This window comes from Myotis brandtii, unplaced genomic scaffold, assembly GCF_000412655.1.
Source record: "Myotis brandtii unplaced genomic scaffold, ASM41265v1 scaffold99, whole genome shotgun sequence".
Classification (NCBI taxonomy): Eukaryota; Metazoa; Chordata; class Mammalia; order Chiroptera; family Vespertilionidae; genus Myotis; species Myotis brandtii.
In genome coordinates this window covers 3,624,598-3,642,557 of record NW_005372121.1, presented here as the reverse complement: position 1 = coordinate 3,642,557, position 17,960 = coordinate 3,624,598, and the positions used below count along the sequence as shown (strand labels likewise).

The following is a 17,960-nucleotide window of genomic DNA, read 5'->3' as shown; positions in this document are numbered from 1 at the left end:
TTGGCACTATTTCAGATGTCCCCACTTTTCCTCCCTTTGTCCCCCTTCACCCAGTCCCCACTCCTGCTCCCCTCAGGCCATCACCACACTGTTGTCTGTGTCAGAAATTGAAATCTAAGTTATGTAAAGTGCTCCAGCATCCATTGGTAGTAAGGAAAAGGGACTTTAGAGCAATCTGGCATCAAACATACTTTTCAGGCTATCTCTTTTAAGACTTTATCTCATTTCCCCTCACCTCCCCCTTCCCACCCAATAGAATATACTATTAACTAGCTAGTAACCATTTTTAAGGTAATTTATTGGGTTTCCCTGCCCTCTATCCTTGTTTAGAGAAAAAGCACTTCACAGAGCAACACCCTGTCTTTTTCTCCGCAGCTCTGAAGTTCATCAGCTCTAAATCACTGTTTCCCTGCCTTTAGGTACTTAATAATGTCCACATATTACTACTATAATGAATTGTCACAAACTTAGTGCCTCAAAACTATACCAATTTATTTTCTTGCTGTTTTGGAGGTCAGAAGCCCAAATTCAGTTTCACTTGGCTGAAGTCCAGTGTCAGCAGGGCTGGCTCCTGCAGGTTCCGAGGGAAGAATCCATTCCCTTGCCCTTTTCCAGCTTCCATGTTCCTTGACTTGTGGTCCTTCCTCCATTTTCAAAGCACATCACTCCAATCTCTGCTTTATCATCACCTCACCTTCTCTTCTGCCTCCTGTTATAAGGATACTTGTAATTACATTGTTGGACCAGGATAACCTCTTCAACTCAAAATCTTTCATTTAATCACATCTGAAAAACCCCTTTTGTCACATAACATAGCATATTCCCAGGGTCTGAGGATCAGGATGTAGACTCTTGGGGGTTATTTATTATTCAGCCTATGGCATGGCTGTTGGGCAATCACTGCAGTATGAGATTACATAGTTTTACTCTTTAAAAATATCTGTTTGGTATTAAAGATACTTGCTTAGAAAAAGCTCACTTTTTAAAGTTTGAAACATTGAAATAGAACAGGACAAGGTGCTTATTACATTCTATGTGGCACAGGCATTTTCATACCTGTCCACTCAGATAATTTCATTGGCCTTATCATCATCTACTTTGAAGAAGGTTTCTAGTGTACCTCACGTTCCCACTTAAAAGGAATAAATACCTTAAAATGTCAAATTTCATAAGATTAATTTTGAAAATGTCTGTGTTGCTATTGTCAGCTTTTTTACATATTTTACATAAGTTAACATTAGTGCATAGATTCTGAAAATGTGCTGACATATAATGTTAAGATACAAATAATTATGATTCTCTATGATAAAGTTCAAAGTAAAAGTATGCTTTAATTTAAAATAATTCTTAATAAAGGAAATTTAATTTTTAAAGTTTCTTTCACTATCTACATCAACTAAAAACCTGTACCATTGAAAAAAAGGGGAGGGGGGCGGAAAGCAAGGTGTCATAGATTACAAGTACAGAATTGAGTTTAGCTATCACCCGGCAATTGTGTTTAAAACAATCAACTTGTAGAAAATTTAATTCATTAACTGTTTGAAAAAGTGTTAAGAGTTTTATCTTAACTCGAACTAGTCATCATCAAAAATTGATTCATCTCCACCAAAATGTGGAGATCAGGAGCATAAAATCCAGATTCTTTCATTATAAATATTACTTACTGTTAATGCATCAGTTTGTAGATAAATCAAAGTATCAATCATGGTTTAAGATTCCCTCAACTAGCCTTTTCAGCAAAATTAAAGAAATCTCCTAGGTAAAAATGTCACCATGCTCTGAACACATGTAATTTTATCAAGGTTTGATGCTAAATTTATAATCCCTGCTTTTTAAAATTTCAGAATCAAAGCCATGTTGATAGCAAACATTCTTTCATTAGCTGGAGCTCTCTTGATGGGATTTTCGAAAATGGGACCATCTCACATTCTTATCATTTCAGGAAGAGCTGTATCAGGACTCTACTCAATAGTCCTATGCTAATAGGAGTATTTAGAGGGAGATATAAAGAAATATACTTAGAAAAATTCTCCTTGATTCAACCACTTCAAGTATCAATAGTCCTATGCTAATAGGAGTATTTAGAGGGAGATTTAAAGAAATATACTTAGAAATATATTTCCTTCTCCCTGATTCAACCACTTCAAGTATTTTTTTTTTTTAGATTATTTATCCTTGGCCATTTCTCGCGTCTGAGCAGAAACACACACACACACACACACACACACACACTCAGGGAATATATTGGGTCTGATGTGGCACCACAAAAGGGATAGGCAATAGCATGAAGTTAAAGTCCTGAGTCGGGGAGGTTTGGGACAAGTAAATGGGAGATGTGAAGCTGTCTTCTTTCCCATGGCAACAACATCATTTCTAGTCATGTGACCACAGACAAATTATTCTGTTTCCTTCTCTTCAATAAAGAGAATAGTATCTACCTTGTAGGGTGCTTGTGAGAATCCATGTCAAATGTTCAGCATAGAATCTGACTACGGTAAACTACCAAGAAATGCTAGCTATTGTTATTACTCCCAAGGTGCTGTAGGCAGTGGAAGATCGATACATCCAGAATCTCTAACTCGGCCTTTGTAGTCTATCTGGCCTCCTATGTATTTGCCTCTTCTATCTGGAAAGACATTGATACTGGGCCCATCTTTCAGACTATGCAGCCTAGCCCTGTCAGATTTCAGACCTGCTGGGTGAAGGGTTAAAGCAGCAGTGACCACAGAGAGAAGGAATCAGGAAGAAGCAATTCATAGAGGAGTTCAGAATGAAGGATGGATGCTCCTCCTATGAAGTTTCCATCTAAATTACTGGAATCATTATTTCTTGGGAACAACTTTTCGAATTTTCAGAGGCAACTAATCAGCAGAGGCCTGAACAACAGGGAGAATCTCTCACTCTCTAAAACAGCCAAATCTTTAGGTTCTCAATACCAGCGATGCCCTAATAGTTCTGAGCCAAGGTTTTAACCCATTGTCCCAAACTGTAGCAATTTCAAGTCACTAATTGGGGGTGGGAGAGATGGGGCAAGGGAACAAAATGGTGTATCAAATATTTATAACACTTTTACCTGCAAAGGGGAAAAACTATAATTCCATGCATCTTCAATGACCAGTTGAAATAAAAGTCTAAAATTATTTAATTAAATGTCTCTTTTTATTATTTTCAATGTTAAAACAAATAACTGAAAGTCAGGATAGCTTTATTAAAGTGAAAAGTCAACCCACATGTGGAAAGAGCTTTGGGTTCATACTGAATCAATTCTGGCACTGTTTCTGTCTGGTCTTAGAAATGTTAATTGAATATGTGCTTCAGTTTCCTCTTCTGAAAAATGCAAATGATAACACTATCTAAAAGTTCCAAATCTTATTTTTCTTTCTCTTTTCTCCATTTTTAAAAATAGAATGAAAGCAACAACAAAATAGAACTGCCTTATGACCCAGCGATTTCACTCCTGGGTATTTAGCCAAAGAAATCTAAAACACGAATTCATAAAAATATGTGCACCCCTGTGTTTATTGCAGCATTATTTACAATAGTCAAAGATATGGAAGCAACCCAAGTGCCCATCAACAGATAATTGGATAAAAAAGATGTGGTAAATATATGCAATGGAATATTACTGGGCCATAAAAAATAATTAAATCTTCCCATTAGCAACAATATGGATGGACCTAGAGTATTGTGATGAGTGAAATAAGTCAGTCAGGCAAAGACAAATACCATATGATATCACTTATATGTTGAATGTAAAGAACAAAATGAGGGAACAAACCAAACAGAAACAGACTCAGAGATATTGAGAACAGACTGATGGTTGCCAGAGGGGACTGGGTGAAAAAGATAAAGGGATTAAGTACAAATTGGTAGTTACAAAGTAGTCACGGAGATGTAAAGTAGAGCATAGGGAATATAATCAATAATATTGTAATAACTATGTATGGTGCCATGTGAGTACTAGAATTATCCTGGGTATCACTTTGTAAATTATATAATTGTTTGGCAACTCTGCTGAACACCTGAAACTAATATAAATTAATATTGAATGTCAAAAAACAAATGTTATCTTTGCAAATGCAGTGTAAAATCTTTACAAAATTTTAGCTTAAGTTATAAATAAGACTGATTAATAGAATAAAATTTGTAAATTAAAATGAAAATTTCAAGAAAAACCTATGTTTTAAATTTTCTAACTCTAATAAATTAAAATTAAAGGAAAGGTTTAAAAAAATAAAGTACAGTAACAAATACAAAATCTTTTTGGTAAAATTGAAAAGAAATTCTATAAATATATTGTGAAGCATATCACAAGCAGAGCCCCCTTCCACCTCTCTATACCACCCACCACTCTAACAGTGATCTTGAAGCAACTCCACATTGTGGAAATTCAGATAGAGCTTGTAGCTCTCATACTAGCACTCTATTACACTGTTATCTTAGGTAAGTCATTGCTCACCTCGATCAAGTAATGATGTTGGCATAGATATGTTCTAATTCCCTTTAATTCCATGAGTCTAGATTAAGAATATTATTATTTTTTAAGAATATTATCACATTATTCATTCTCTTTTCTTAAGATCTAAAAGCATTATAATGTAAGCTATATACTAACAAAATAGATTTTTTTAAAAATTGAATAAGACAATAAATAATTGCCAAATACTTGACTAACAATTTCTTTCTATTCTTATATCCAACTACAACTTTATTTGGAATCTATCAACAAATATTCTTTGCATAACCTCTGTCTATGGTTGAGAACAAGGGTTCTTCCTTTCAACAGACTCAGAAAGAGACTTTCAATCAGAGTATTGACTATATGTAAGCCAAATTAATGTTATTGAGATAGTCCTGGCTTTAACATTTATGTTCATGTCTCATGCAGGGCTAATTTCAGGCCTGGTTCCAATGTACATTGGTGAAATTGCTCCAACCACACTCAGGGGTGCTATTGGCGCTCTTCACCAGCTGGCCATTGTCACGGGCATTCTTATTAGTCAGGTAAAAACTCTCATCCCTTACTTCAACCATCCTCTACTTTACCCAACTTTTCCCTCCATGACTGTCCACTCTCACTGTAGACAAACACAGAAAAACAAACAAACAAATAAAACAGTTCCACCAATGGTAGTGTAGGTCATATAGAGGCATAGACATTTTAGCTCAAAGCTAAATTATTACTACTCCAGTCCTCACTTTTCCTCTTGGAGTTGCGGTTGGAATGGCCCTGGAGGTGACCTGGAAGCCAAATCTTGAACTTCTGGAGCTATTCTAAAATTAAATTATTCCATTTAGATTTGAAGGAATAGGCAACTTCAAATTTTTGGCTGTCTGGGTTTCCTTTGTTTTGAGTGTCTTACTTGGAAATTTAGTATGTAAATGATGACCAGTTCTTGTCAAGCTGGCTCTATCTTTCTCTTCTACCCTGTGGTCTCAGAAGGAATCCTTGGAACCCCAAACCTATGACTATCCAGAGGGTAAACTACTGCAATAGGGATCACAAAGCTGTTCTCATTAGAGTCATTGCTCTATCTGTATAATCCCATTCTACTTAAGTTCTGGGAAATCTAAGAATAAATTTTTAACAAAGGTCCAAAGTCATGCATAATTTTTTATGTTGTTTTAGATATCAAATAAGTTGTTAAAAGTTTGTTTGATTCCCATCCTAAATGTCCCATAGGAGTTCATGAAAACAAACCTAGGTGAATTCTTTGTAAAATAAATAGTCCCTAATTTAGATAAGGTAAGATACACTAGTAATAGTTTTCATTTTAATGCACACTTGAATCAAAATTATCAGGGATTGCTATTAAGTAATTAATATGGTTATTCAACAGATTATTGCAGAAGACAGATCCAAAGTGTTCTGTGGTTGATATGCTTTCCCTACCTTTTCAGATTGTTGGCCTTGACTTCATCCTGGGCAATCGTGAGCTGTGGCACATCCTGCTTGGTCTATCTGCTGTGCCAGCTGTCCTACAGTCTCTGCTGCTCTTCTTCTGTCCAGAAAGTCCCAGATACCTTTACATCAAGTTGGATGAGGAAAACAAAGCAAAGAAAAGTAAGTCTATGGGTGGTTTAACCTTCTACCTATTGTTTTGGAACTATCAGCTAATGAGAAACAGTGGGTGTGAATGGTTACTCATGAAATCAGTCCTAGTGCTTTCCAAATGAAGTCAGTGATTACATGGAAGAAGAGCATGCAAGATCGCTTTAATATGACTGGTACATGCCATTTTTCACCCAAAGATATTCACTCAAACCCAAATCAGAAGCCTACCTGCAGAGTACTGGACTCAACCATAGGCTTCTAAAAGACCTTTCCAGCATTATGCTTCAGGGATAATGAGGACCATAGTTCTCTTCATCATAAGATGAAGCCAAATGTTCTGCTTTTTTGAAATAAAAAAGTAGGATTTAATTTAACAAAAAAGAATTCCCAAAGAGCATGTTATTAAGTAATAGAGAGGCTATGCAGAACTGTAGCTCTTTCGTTTACCTACTAAATATAAATTATTTTTTTTACCTGAGTTGTGTAAATGTAATCATTTTGGGGGACAGGTTTGAAAAGACTCAGAGGAGGTGTTGATGTCACCAAAGACATCGCTGAGATGAGAAAAGAAAGGTCAGAAGCATCAAGTGAACAGAAAGTCTCCATAATTCAGCTCTTCACCAATTCCAGCTACCGACAGCCTATTCTGGTGTCATTGATGCTGCACATGGCTCAGCAGTTTTCTGGAATCAATGGGGTAAGTTTAAGATCACCCCCCAATTCTTTTTTTTTTTTTTACAAATCTCTCCTTTTATTATCATAATTATCCTTTAGTTGGAAAGCAAGCAGTAAAAACTATTCAGACAGCATCATTATTACTTTTAGGCAGAAGAGGGTAAGAGGTTAAAAACTTTTGAGGTTAAAATAGGCACTGAAAGAGACAAGCTTCAGGTCTCAGGAAGGCCAGCCTTAAGAGCAGGATTAATGTATAAATATTAACAGAATCATATGGTGGCTTTATTCTCCTTGCTACTTAAAAAAAGGCAACGTGATGGTCTGCATCAGATGGGGAAAACCAAGTCCACACTTTGTCCTGAATCAACAACCACCACGTGAGTCTTCTTGGTTAAGTCATTTGCACCCACAGTGACAGAATAGGTCCCTGGATATACTTCTATGTAGAGGTCCTTAGAGATGTTCTCAGCAGGCTGGGGTGCCTCTAGCGTACACTCTGTGGCTGGACAGATGCCTCCAAAACCCAGGTCACCCCCCAATTCTTAAGAGCAAAGTGAATTAAGATAGAGCAGGAAAGGGGTATAAGTTTAAATAGCTAACAGACATTTTAAAATGTTAACATCACATCTTACTATAAGCAAATATTGCGTGAGCAATAATTTTCTGTTTTGCCTCATCTGCTTTCTAAAATTAGCTTACAATTTTTAAAAATGTCAACAACCAATGGTATTGTATGTCTATTAAGATGAAGGTAAAAAGGCAAAAGTCATAATAAATACAAAAGAGGGGAAAAGAGAGTAATTATATCAAAGAAAACTAAATTACAAAGGGCTTCTAGAGTTGAGTATCAAATTTGGGATTTATAATAGCCTAGGCCAGTGGTCGGCAAACTCATTAGTCAACAGAGACAAATATCAACAGTACAACGATTGAAATTTCTTTTGAGAGCCAAATTTTTTAAACTTAAACTATATAGGTAGGTACATTGTTATTAACTTAATTAGGGTACTCCTAAGGCTTAGGAAGAGTCACACTCAAGGGGCCAAAAAGCCACATGTGGCTCGCAAGCCACAGTTTGCCGACCACGGGCCTAGGCTAAAAGAGTCCATGGCCCCCTCTATTTAAATGAAGTATACCAGATATCCAGATGCCAAAAAGTTTCCTGCCATCCAAGAAACTTTTACTCTATTTGGGGAGACAGCACATGCACACAAAATAAACAATAAAATGAACTGATATGATATGGTGAGTGAGGGTGGTAGAAAAGACATGATTGAAAAACATACTGAGTATTAAACTTGCTGGCTTTGGGGTTGTGAATTGAACTCCTTGCATTATGCAGACTAAAATTGATTTACCGGCAATTAGTTACTGGAAGAAAATAATTAAGCATTTGATAAGAAACTAAACAAAGAAAAGAACAAAGCTGATTCCATTGCTGTTAGAAATGTGATTTGGGCTTCCTCTATAGTGAGCCAATCTCAGATCCACAAAGGACACCTTGGGAGTGACTGAATGGTGGGCAGAGACTTGGAGGAGGCAAAGAAAGCAATGCCTGTGAAGTGAACCTCACTCCACAGGCTGAATACTGCTCTGCTGTGGTCTTCGTCCTCTTTTAAGGGTCCTTGATGTTTCTTTTTATCTAATACTCTTTATAACTTTGGGGCTCACAGACCAAATTGCTATCCCCTATCTCAGCTCTGCCTGTACATTCCATGGCACCATACTTAATCTCTCTGAACCTCTCTGCGTTAGCTTCCATCCCAGTGCCTGACTTAGAAGCGTCCAGGAAACACTGGACTTGAGGCTGTTGGGCGGCCTAAAAACAGTGGGACAGTGTGCAGTGTGCTGTAAGCCACTCCTCGCTGAGCCCGGCCTGCACCGGCCTCCTGCAGCAGCCCTGTCTGCAGAAAGAGGGCATGTTATGTGGGGAAAGAATGACAGGGGCTGGGAGGACAACAAAATGAACTAAAAGGCTGTTATAAAAGTAAAAACGTAACAAAGTAATAAAGGCTGTTAGGTTGTGAACCATATTGTTATTAACTTAATTAGGGTACTCCTAGGGCTTAGAAGAGTCACACTCAAGGGGCCAAAAAGCCACATAAAAGACTGTTATAAAAGTAAAAACATAACAAAGTAATAAAGGCTGTTAGGTTGTGAACCAGATTTCTCTATCTCCACTGAAATTAATGTGTCTGTGATGGTAGAAGTTGGAGGAGTTTCCTTGAGAACATAAGGTGATATTTAGGGCGATTTAGGAAAGCAAGGAAGGATTTATTTCCTAATCTGGGTATTGGTTATACAGGTGTGCTCACTTTGTGAAAACTATTTGAGCTGTAACTTATGACATGTGTACTTTTATGTATGTATTGTATACTTTAACAAAAGGGTTAAAAACTTTAAAAAAACACACACAAAGAAAATGCATATGCAGAGTTTTCAGCAAAATACAAAAGGACTTGTAAGCAAACGGAAGTTTTAAACACTGAAGGGTAATTGTGGTTGTTCCTAATCTGGGTATTGGTTATACAGGTGTGTTCACTTCGTGAAAACTATTTGAGCTGTAACTTATGACATGTGTACTTTTATGTATGTATTGTATACTTTAACAAAAGGGTTTAAATTTTTTAAAAAACACAAAGAAAATGCATATGCAGAGTTTTCAGCTAAATATAAAAGGACTTTTAAGCAAACAGAAGCTTTAAACACTGAAGGGTAATTGTGGTTGCTCCTTCCCTAGAAGGAGAGGTCAGATAAAATCTTTAGGAAGTTCTTCTAGGGACCATGGTTTCATAGAAGCACCTGAAGACAAACAACTTAAAATATTTCTTGCTTTAAAGCCGTCAATGCTAGGCTTCTTGATTAAGGCTAAACTGTTATCACTTTGCAGATATTTTACTACTCAACCAGCATTTTCCAGACGGCTGGACTCAGCCAACCTGTTTATGCAACCATTGGAGTTGGTGCCATCAACACAGTTTTCACTGCTCTTTCTGTAAGTAAAATACCCTAACTTATTCTGCTTGTTTCTCAGTCTAGAAATGGGAGTTAAAAACAAAACAAACCCTTGTGATCTAAAAGTGATCAATAACATTGTCCTCATGCTCTGCGTATGTAAAACCAAGGAGATCATGGGAAGAGTCCTATATGTGAATAACCAGCCACTGTATTGAGATGAGGCATCACTGAGCAGATTATCTGGTTCTCTCTGGTGAGAATCATTTTCTTTATTGGCCAGTAATCACTCATTCATGAATTAATAACTCACTTGGGGACACAGGACTTACTCCTTGGGTTCCTTCTCCTTTGCTCTATACTTAAGCCCCTTGGATTTCGCCAATAGCTTGTCATTTCCCTCAACATTGGGTCTTGTACCTAGATTCCTCTCCTTTCGTGGTTGAAATTCTTCTTTAAAAAAATAAATGTGGTCCTCTCAATTAAAAAGCAAGCCACTAGTAAGATTAAACAAACTCAACAAAGTCTTATGATAGGCCATTGAGTGGAGCTTCCAAGTAGCTCACAAGGCCATGGCTTGTGGTGATGCACCTGTTGTGTGGTATTATGAGAGGATGAAATAGAAGTGGTGTATAAGTTGAAATGTTATTGTTATTTTTGAAATTTTATTTTTTACAAATGTCAAATGTTATTTATTTTGGGAAAAAACATTTCCAACAAGGGGAAGAGGTTGTGTACTTTTCATAAGACCAAATACCTTATATAAGGAATGACTTAGTATCTTGATAATAATAATATTTAACATAGCAATCTAAGAATTAAAGCACACAGATAACAATAACAACAACAACCAAAAAAAAAGAAAAACTTCCCAACTAATGTAACTCACTCTAAAATGAGGGTAATTGGGCTTATTTTTATCTTGGAATGCAGGATGTTCAAAAAGCTTGTGCTTTTCACAATACTATACTCAATATACTTTAGTCTCTTGTTTTTCATTCTCTGCACAGGGACTTTTAACTATTAACTTAGGGTGGTCAATAAATTATAGCCTGGCCACCTAGATCAAAAGGCAGCTTTGTCCAGACCTTGGAAAAGCGGGGGAAGAGCAAATAACATGGGAACACCAGTGGGTATGAAGACTTGCCTTTAGAGATAATGCCTTTTCAAGCCAAAGGGCTACTCTGAACCAATGAAAGCCTGGTACTGGGATGCCATCCAAGGGACTATTTGCATTCTTTTGTCTCCTGAGATAATATTTTTTTACAAATCCCCCTTCGACATGTTTTTCTAATATAGAGATTATGATTAAAACATTTTATGTGTAACAGGATTTGCTATGTAAAGCATCAAGTTGTCAAGATTGGGTAACCCAAATTCTAAGAGTGCCTAAAAGGAAACTACTGCAGAATTTCATTTTTTGTCTCCCCCCTCCCCCGCCCCCGCCAACCCCTTTGGAGTGGGAACAATGTCTTGATTATTTTGAATACGTATACCTCTATAGACTTTATCCTTTTATTCAGTGAAAGTTTTTGAACAAGTGACAACTTTTAAAAAATCATCCCTAATCAGAAGTCTAATTACAAATCATCCTCCAGGACTGTAAATAACATTTAAAATTTTTAATTATATATATCTTTGAAATTTGTTTTAAAGTACAAAACGATAGCCTCTCAGTCACCCAGTTGCTCTCCCCCAAATTAACCAATGTTAACAAATCCATGTATCAAAATAGATATGCAAATAGGAATATCCTATATAATAAAACCCTAATATGCAAATCAACCGAACAGCGGAACGACTGGTCACTATAACGCACACTGACCACCAAGGGGCAGACGCTCTGTGGGGAGTGGGCCTAAGCAGGCAGGCAGACATCCCCCAAGGGATCCCGGACTGTGAGAGGGCACAGGTCAGGCTGAGGGACCTCCCCCCCCCCCCAGTGCACAAATGTCATGCATCGGGCCTCTAGTGTACTGATAATATATTAACGTTTCAACAACTTGGAAGAAACATAATCCATCTTTTTTTTTTTCTGAATGAGTATTTTGGAAAAGAGAGAGACTTTCCTGACTCCATTTTAAATGATGTTCTACATTCCATGTTTTCTTCCACACTAATGGGCTGGGAGAAGAGAGCCTGTAATCTTAAGAAAGAAAAACAAAACAGGAAGAAATATGATAGGAACAGGAAGGAATGCTGGGTCTGGGGGAGAAGCAGTGGCTACGAAACTCTAAGTAGGCTTCCAGGATCTGAGTGGCGCGCATTGTCTGGGAAAAAGGGGAGAGTTAAGGTCAGCATACATCTCCAGCCCCTGACCAAGTCTCACCCTGTGTCACATTCCTCCCTGCGCGCTCACCTGGCATCAAAAAGGGAGTCTGACTCAATTTTCAAGGCATTAGTTTTAGAGCTTATTATCCTGTTGGTAATAAATGTTCAGAAACAGAAGGGGAAAAAAAGACATAATAAAAGCCCTTGTTCCTAAATAAATCCTTCCATTTTCTTGATAGTCTGACATGGTGTCATCAAGTTAACTTTGAAAGTCATGATTAAAGAGTCAAATAGAGAGCGAGAAATTTTATGAACCTCTATTTTTTTTTCTCTCACTTCCTTCTCAACAACTAAATGTGGGCTCTGTGCTTATCATCCTGAAATGATTTTAAACTCTGATTACAAAATGCCTCAGATGAAAGGGGCTTTCACTGTAGGTGAAAAGAAATATCTCTCAGATATTTTCAGAGCCAGAGCTCATTGTGCTAAGGGTATTTGATTGCTATAGATATACATGGTGGATTTATGAACCTAGCCAATTTACTCACCAAAGTGAGAAAATATGACAGGTAGTTTTTCATGTGTGTGATTCACCAACCTTGCCAGTCTCCTAAGGATCAAGTAAGACTCTATCCAACAAACTCTGGTCTCGGCTAATTGTAAATCTTAACCATTAATGCAAAGGTCCCCAAGCCCAAAAGAATCAGTGACATATCTCCAGACTTAGAAAAAGAAAGCACTTTAACCTTTTGCTTTAAAGTCTTACCTTTTTCCAATGAATAGTTCATTCCCAGCACCAGGTACATTTGGGCACACCAGAAAAATGAAGACCTGGCTATTTTGGTAAAGTTATCAAATTCCATATGTTGCCAGGTGTGTGGTCATAATTTGACTTCATTCGCAGTGAGAAAGTTGGATGAGAATAGTTGACACCTCAACAGTTGAACTGTTTCAGGTGTCTGCAGTGCACAAACCCCCAGGAGAGAAACAAATGTCATTTTAAATATATAGGAAATCCATTGGAAGATATCTAAGATATATGGCCTCTTAATATTGTGCCCAAAGTGAGAATCATAGAGCGGTGGTAACACTGTGGTTCTTTCTCTAGAATGCCATGTTCAAATCACTGTCACTAAATGAACCAAGTATCTATACTAATAAAAGGGTAATATGCTAATTAGACTGGATAGACTGGAAGTCTTCCAGACGTCATTCCAGACATCCTTCCTGACAAAGCCGGGGCCCAGACAAAGCCGCCCAGGGTCCCAGGTGCCTGCCTGGGCAAAGCTGGCCCGGGTCCTGGGTGCCTGCGGCCAGCCAGAGGGAGGGAAGCCCGGATCCTGGTTGCCTACGGCCAGCCGGAGGATGGAAACCTAGGTCACAGGGGCTGAGGCAGGGGCAGTTAGGGGCGATCAGGCAGGCAGGCGAGCAGTTAGGGGCATCGGGAAGGCATGCAGAGTGGTTAGGGGCAATCAGGCAGGCAGGTGAGCGGTTAGGAGCCAGTGGTCCCAGATTGCGAGAGGGATATCCAACAGCTGGTTTAGGCCCGATCCCTGCGGACATCCCCCGAAGGGTCCCAGATTGCGAGGGGGTGAAGGCCAGGCTGAGGGGACTCCCTCCCCCCTGCACAAATTTTGTGCACCGGGTCTCTAGTTTGTTAATAACCTCTAGTCACTGAGACCAGCTCTGCTACCTCAGGCAAGAGTCACTCCCTTTCTCAGCTCCACATCAGTAAAATGGGATAATAAAACTGCCGCTTTCCAGCTTTATGGGTTAAAATGACCTCTTTGTCAGTCAAAACTCTTTAAGCATCAAGCCTACATGTTTTAAACCTTTCCTAGGTGTTCCTCGTGGAGAAGGCGGGGCGACGCTCTCTGTTTCTGATTGGAATGAGCGGGATGTTTGTCTGTGCCGTCTTCATGTCTGTGGGACTCGTACTCCTGGTGAGTTTGGTGCCACTGACATTTTTGGTTACCATAGGATAGCAATCCTGTGCTCCATGTTGAAGTGCTTTGGATGTCAAAAAAAAACAACAAAAAACCTTGAGAATGATTTACGAAGTAAAGCCAGAGAAACAGCATATAATGCAAAGGAGAAATGTAAAGAAGAGATAACTAGTTTGGGAAGGGGGTGGAGGGGTTAAAGACTGAACATCCCCAAGTAAGTTGCCCCCATTACCCAGGGAGGCGGTGTAGCAAATGCTCAGAAGGCAGGCTCTGGGGTCAACCCCAAGCCGGCTGCAATGCTGGCTCTGCTAGCAGCGGCCTGTGTGACCTTGGGCAAGGATCTGGCCCTCCCAGCCCAGCACCCTCAAGCACTGCTTCCCATGCACCCTCCCTAGCACCCTAGGTATTAGTAGGAGCAAAGGTCACTGGATCCTCACCCTGCCTCTTTCACAGGAAGAGGGTGACTAAGAATCCTATAAAATCCTAATCAGGATTTCCCTGTAACAGGGCTCAATAGATTTAAGGATGACTCAGGCTAGAACAAGCTTGTCTCCAACTAGAATAACTTGGACTTAATTGCACATAATCACCAGGAAGAGAGCCCGGTTACCGTTACACTCAGGGGGGGTCTACCTAGCTAAAGGAAGAAGCGGCCCACGATCCCAGTTCTACTGTTGTTTTGTTTTTCTCAGAATAAATTCGCTTGGATGAGTTACGTGAGCATGGTAGCCATCTTCCTCTTTGTCAGCTTCTTTGAAATTGGGCCCGGCCCCATCCCCTGGTTCATGGTGGCCGAATTTTTCAGTCAAGGACCACGCCCTGCGGCTTTGGCCATAGCGGCATTCAGCAACTGGACCTGCAATTTCATCGTCGCCCTGTGCTTCCCATACATCGCGGTAAGCAGCCCAAGGTCGTGCAAACTTACTTTGCCGAGAAGATAGGGCCCGAAGACTGCTAACTGGGACTCTGTTTCTTCTCCACGCAGGAGTTCTGTGGACCTTACGTGTTTTTCCTCTTCGCGGGAGTGGTCTTGGCCTTCACTCTGTTTACGTATTTCAAAGTTCCAGAAACCAAAGGGAAGTCCTTTGAGGAAATTGCGGCAGAATTCCGAAAGAGGGGTGGGTCAGCCCGCCCACGGAAGGCAGCCACAGAAATGAAATTCCTTGGAGCTGCAGAGACTGCGTAGAGACGACCTGCTTTTTTATGAACAGAAAAAGGAAGGAGCCTGTGTGTTTTTACATGACAATTCTTTGAGACTTGTATATCTCTATCTTGAAGTATTGTTTTATTTTTTTAAAAGAGCTTTTATGGGCGCTGATCAGAAATGTCATCTAATATTACCAAAGAAAGTATTTTTTTTTTTTAAGTTACAGAACTATTTTTGATAGTAAGACTCTGTAATTAAGTAAACCGAAAAGTCTAGCTCATTTCCCTACACTGAAGGGCAAGGACATTCTAATGTTCCTAGTTCTATTCTGTATAAGGAGGTTCTCCTGAAATTGAAGCCGTTTCAATGTATCATATTCTTGCTTCCTTAAGCACGTGACTAGAAACCTGAAGATACCACAGATAATTGCATATTTGAACCTGATTAAGGTGGAATTTTCTCATCCACAGACCTCATACTAAAGGAGATATGGCTAGTGGCAGTAAAGTCCTTTGTAAAATTGATAACTTTTCCATTTCTCTCACTCAGTTTTCTTCCTGTGCATTGGAATTTACATTTCATTTAAAATTTTTATGTTTTCTGTATATTCATGTGGAATAATATATTCAATATATTAAAATATGTTCGTAAAGAAAAACTTTTATTTTTAGTAAGCTTACCAAACTCTTTCAGTGCTTGGAAAAACAAACAACATTTTAGTTCGTTTGGTGACCAAATCGTTTTTTTTAGATTAAACAGTAAAAAAGTTTTACCTGGTAATGTAGCATGGGTTATCAGTTAATATTAACATCTATTATAAATCCCTGTTAAATCACTTTCTTGTTGGTTCCACCCTTTGGGCTATGTTTTGTTTTGCTTTTTAATTGAGCACAGCCTGGTTTTCTGAGCTGTGTTATAAAATAGACTCAGTGAGAAGTCAGGCATTTGGTGTATCTCCTCAAACCCCAATAAACTAAAGCAGGCTAACTTAGGAAATTTGAAGTAAATGATTGCTGTTTTTCAAAAGAAAATATTTTCTGAATCAATATGTTGCTAAACAGGTTGAAAAGGTAGGGTTGGAGAACTCATGAAACTTCATGACTGTTCAATTTCAGACTTGATCAAAATCCCTTTTTAACTTTCCTGGAAAACTGAATTCGCTAACACAAAACTACCCCCTATCGCTTCCCTCTTTGTCTCGGCAATATGCGGATGCTATCTAAGCTGTTCTGCTGCAATTGCCAGCATTTATTGTGCACTGCCTATATGCCAGGCACTGTTCTAAGTGCTTTCACTTATGTAGGCAAATTGAAAATACACTGATGATGAAATAGACTTTCGCTTTACAACTATGGAAATACAGTTCTGATGGATACCAAAGGCTTAGTGGGGCTGTTTTCCTCACAAAGTGGAGCACCGAATCCATCCTTATTACGTTTGCTTTAATGTGCGTAATATTACTCAATACTTGCTTTTTCATTGTTGTTGCTTACCTTTATGTAATTAGGCAGTCCAAATAATGAAATTATTTCTTTTCACTTTGACTGATTTTTATTTCCTTTGGGCCAACTTGGGATAAACTATTTTTACTTAGGACTTCAAGACCGTCCAAGTGAGCTTAAATCGTTCAGGAGACCTTTGGGTGTGAACTCTGGTAGGGAAACATAGGGACTCTGACCAGGGCACAGCAGGAAAATGACTCTTGTGTGGCTCTTGTCTTTTGGATGCTGATGGCCTTTGAGAAGTCCAAAGCTGCAATGATAAAGAAATTTAACATTTTTATAGGTGATGAATGTGATTTAATCAAATCACTATGTCATCTTATTTACTAATGGAATAAAGTGGTAAAGGTTTAATAAAGAACCCCAAAGACTTGTATTTAAATTCTAATTAATTATTTGGATTGATCCACAAGTACCAGAAATTCAGATCCTGAAATTTTTTTGCCTCAGAAAAGTTTAAGTAACTTTATATTGTTTTTCCTCCATATTTTCTTTTTTGCAGACATACAAGTGAGGTGAAGGCGAAATAATAAGCTTTTAAGACTTGATATTAGGACAAAGGAACTAGCTAGACAATAAAAACGCCTAGGTCTTTAATGGTATACATCATCCTATATAATAAAAGTCTAATATGCTAAGTGTCCAGTCGGCCGGTCGGCCATTCAACCAATCAAAGCGTAATATGCTAATGATATGCTAAGGCTCCTCAACCACTCGCTATGACATGCACTGACCACCAGGGGGCAGACGCTCCAACTGGTGGGTTAGCTTGCTGCTGGGGTCCGGCCGATCGGGACTGAGAGAGACAGGCCAGACATGCCCTGGAGCCCTCCCGCGGTGCCTCCCTGGCTGGCCCCAATTGTGCACCGGTGGGGTCCCTCGGTCTGGCCTGCGCCCTCTCGAAATCTGGGTTGAGGGACTCCCCCACTGAGTGCACAAATTTCGTGCACCGGGCCTCTAGTAATAAATAATAAACTTGGCACTAATTAATTAGATTTAATCCCAGGGAAATTAGTAGATGTGAGCTTGAACACATTTTTTGTAGTACGCTTATCATTTTTGTGGAAGTGTTTTCATACTCTAATATCCTTACAAATGTGATTTTTCTCTTGGCTTGTTGGAAGCATGATGACACTTCTTGGTCTGGTCACTCAACTACCCAATCTAGCTGGTACCCACTATCATGACATTAATGCCCGAGTCTTCTCTGCTTAAACACAGTAAGAGAATGACTCCTCCTCAAGGAGCTCACAATCTAATCACAGTTCAGGGAGACCAGGATATAAATGTTCCTATCTGCATCTTTTGCCTTCCGTGAATCTCAATTTAGAGGCCTCTCTTGTAAAATGGGCCCGATAGTGTTACCTACCTCGGAGAGTTGTTGTGAGGATGAAGTGTAAAGTGCCTTG

General features: G+C 38.9%; 1 protein-coding gene across 2 annotated transcripts in view; it reads left to right on the top strand.

Moving 5' to 3' along the window:
- Positions 1 to 15,635, top strand: part of SLC2A2 (solute carrier family 2 (facilitated glucose transporter), member 2) — a 29,470-nt gene extending 13,835 nt beyond the window's left edge. The window contains exons 2-9 of one of the 2 annotated variants that reach the window (XM_014533610.1): positions 1,845 to 1,973; positions 4,888 to 5,004; positions 5,902 to 6,064; positions 6,565 to 6,752; positions 9,621 to 9,725; positions 13,798 to 13,899; positions 14,595 to 14,798; positions 14,888 to 15,635. In XM_014533610.1, coding sequence (XP_014389096.1) covers positions 1,845 to 1,973; positions 4,888 to 5,004; positions 5,902 to 6,064; positions 6,565 to 6,752; positions 9,621 to 9,725; positions 13,798 to 13,899; positions 14,595 to 14,798; positions 14,888 to 15,088 — 1,209 coding nt within the window. In that variant the 3' untranslated portion in view covers positions 15,089 to 15,635. Of the gene's footprint in view, positions 1 to 1,844; positions 1,974 to 4,882; positions 5,005 to 5,901; positions 6,065 to 6,564; positions 6,753 to 9,620; positions 9,726 to 13,797; positions 13,900 to 14,594; positions 14,799 to 14,887 lie in introns of both variants that reach the window. The other variant, XM_005886576.2, reaches the window with a different exon arrangement.
- The last annotated feature ends 2,325 nt before the right edge of the window (positions 15,636 to 17,960 follow it).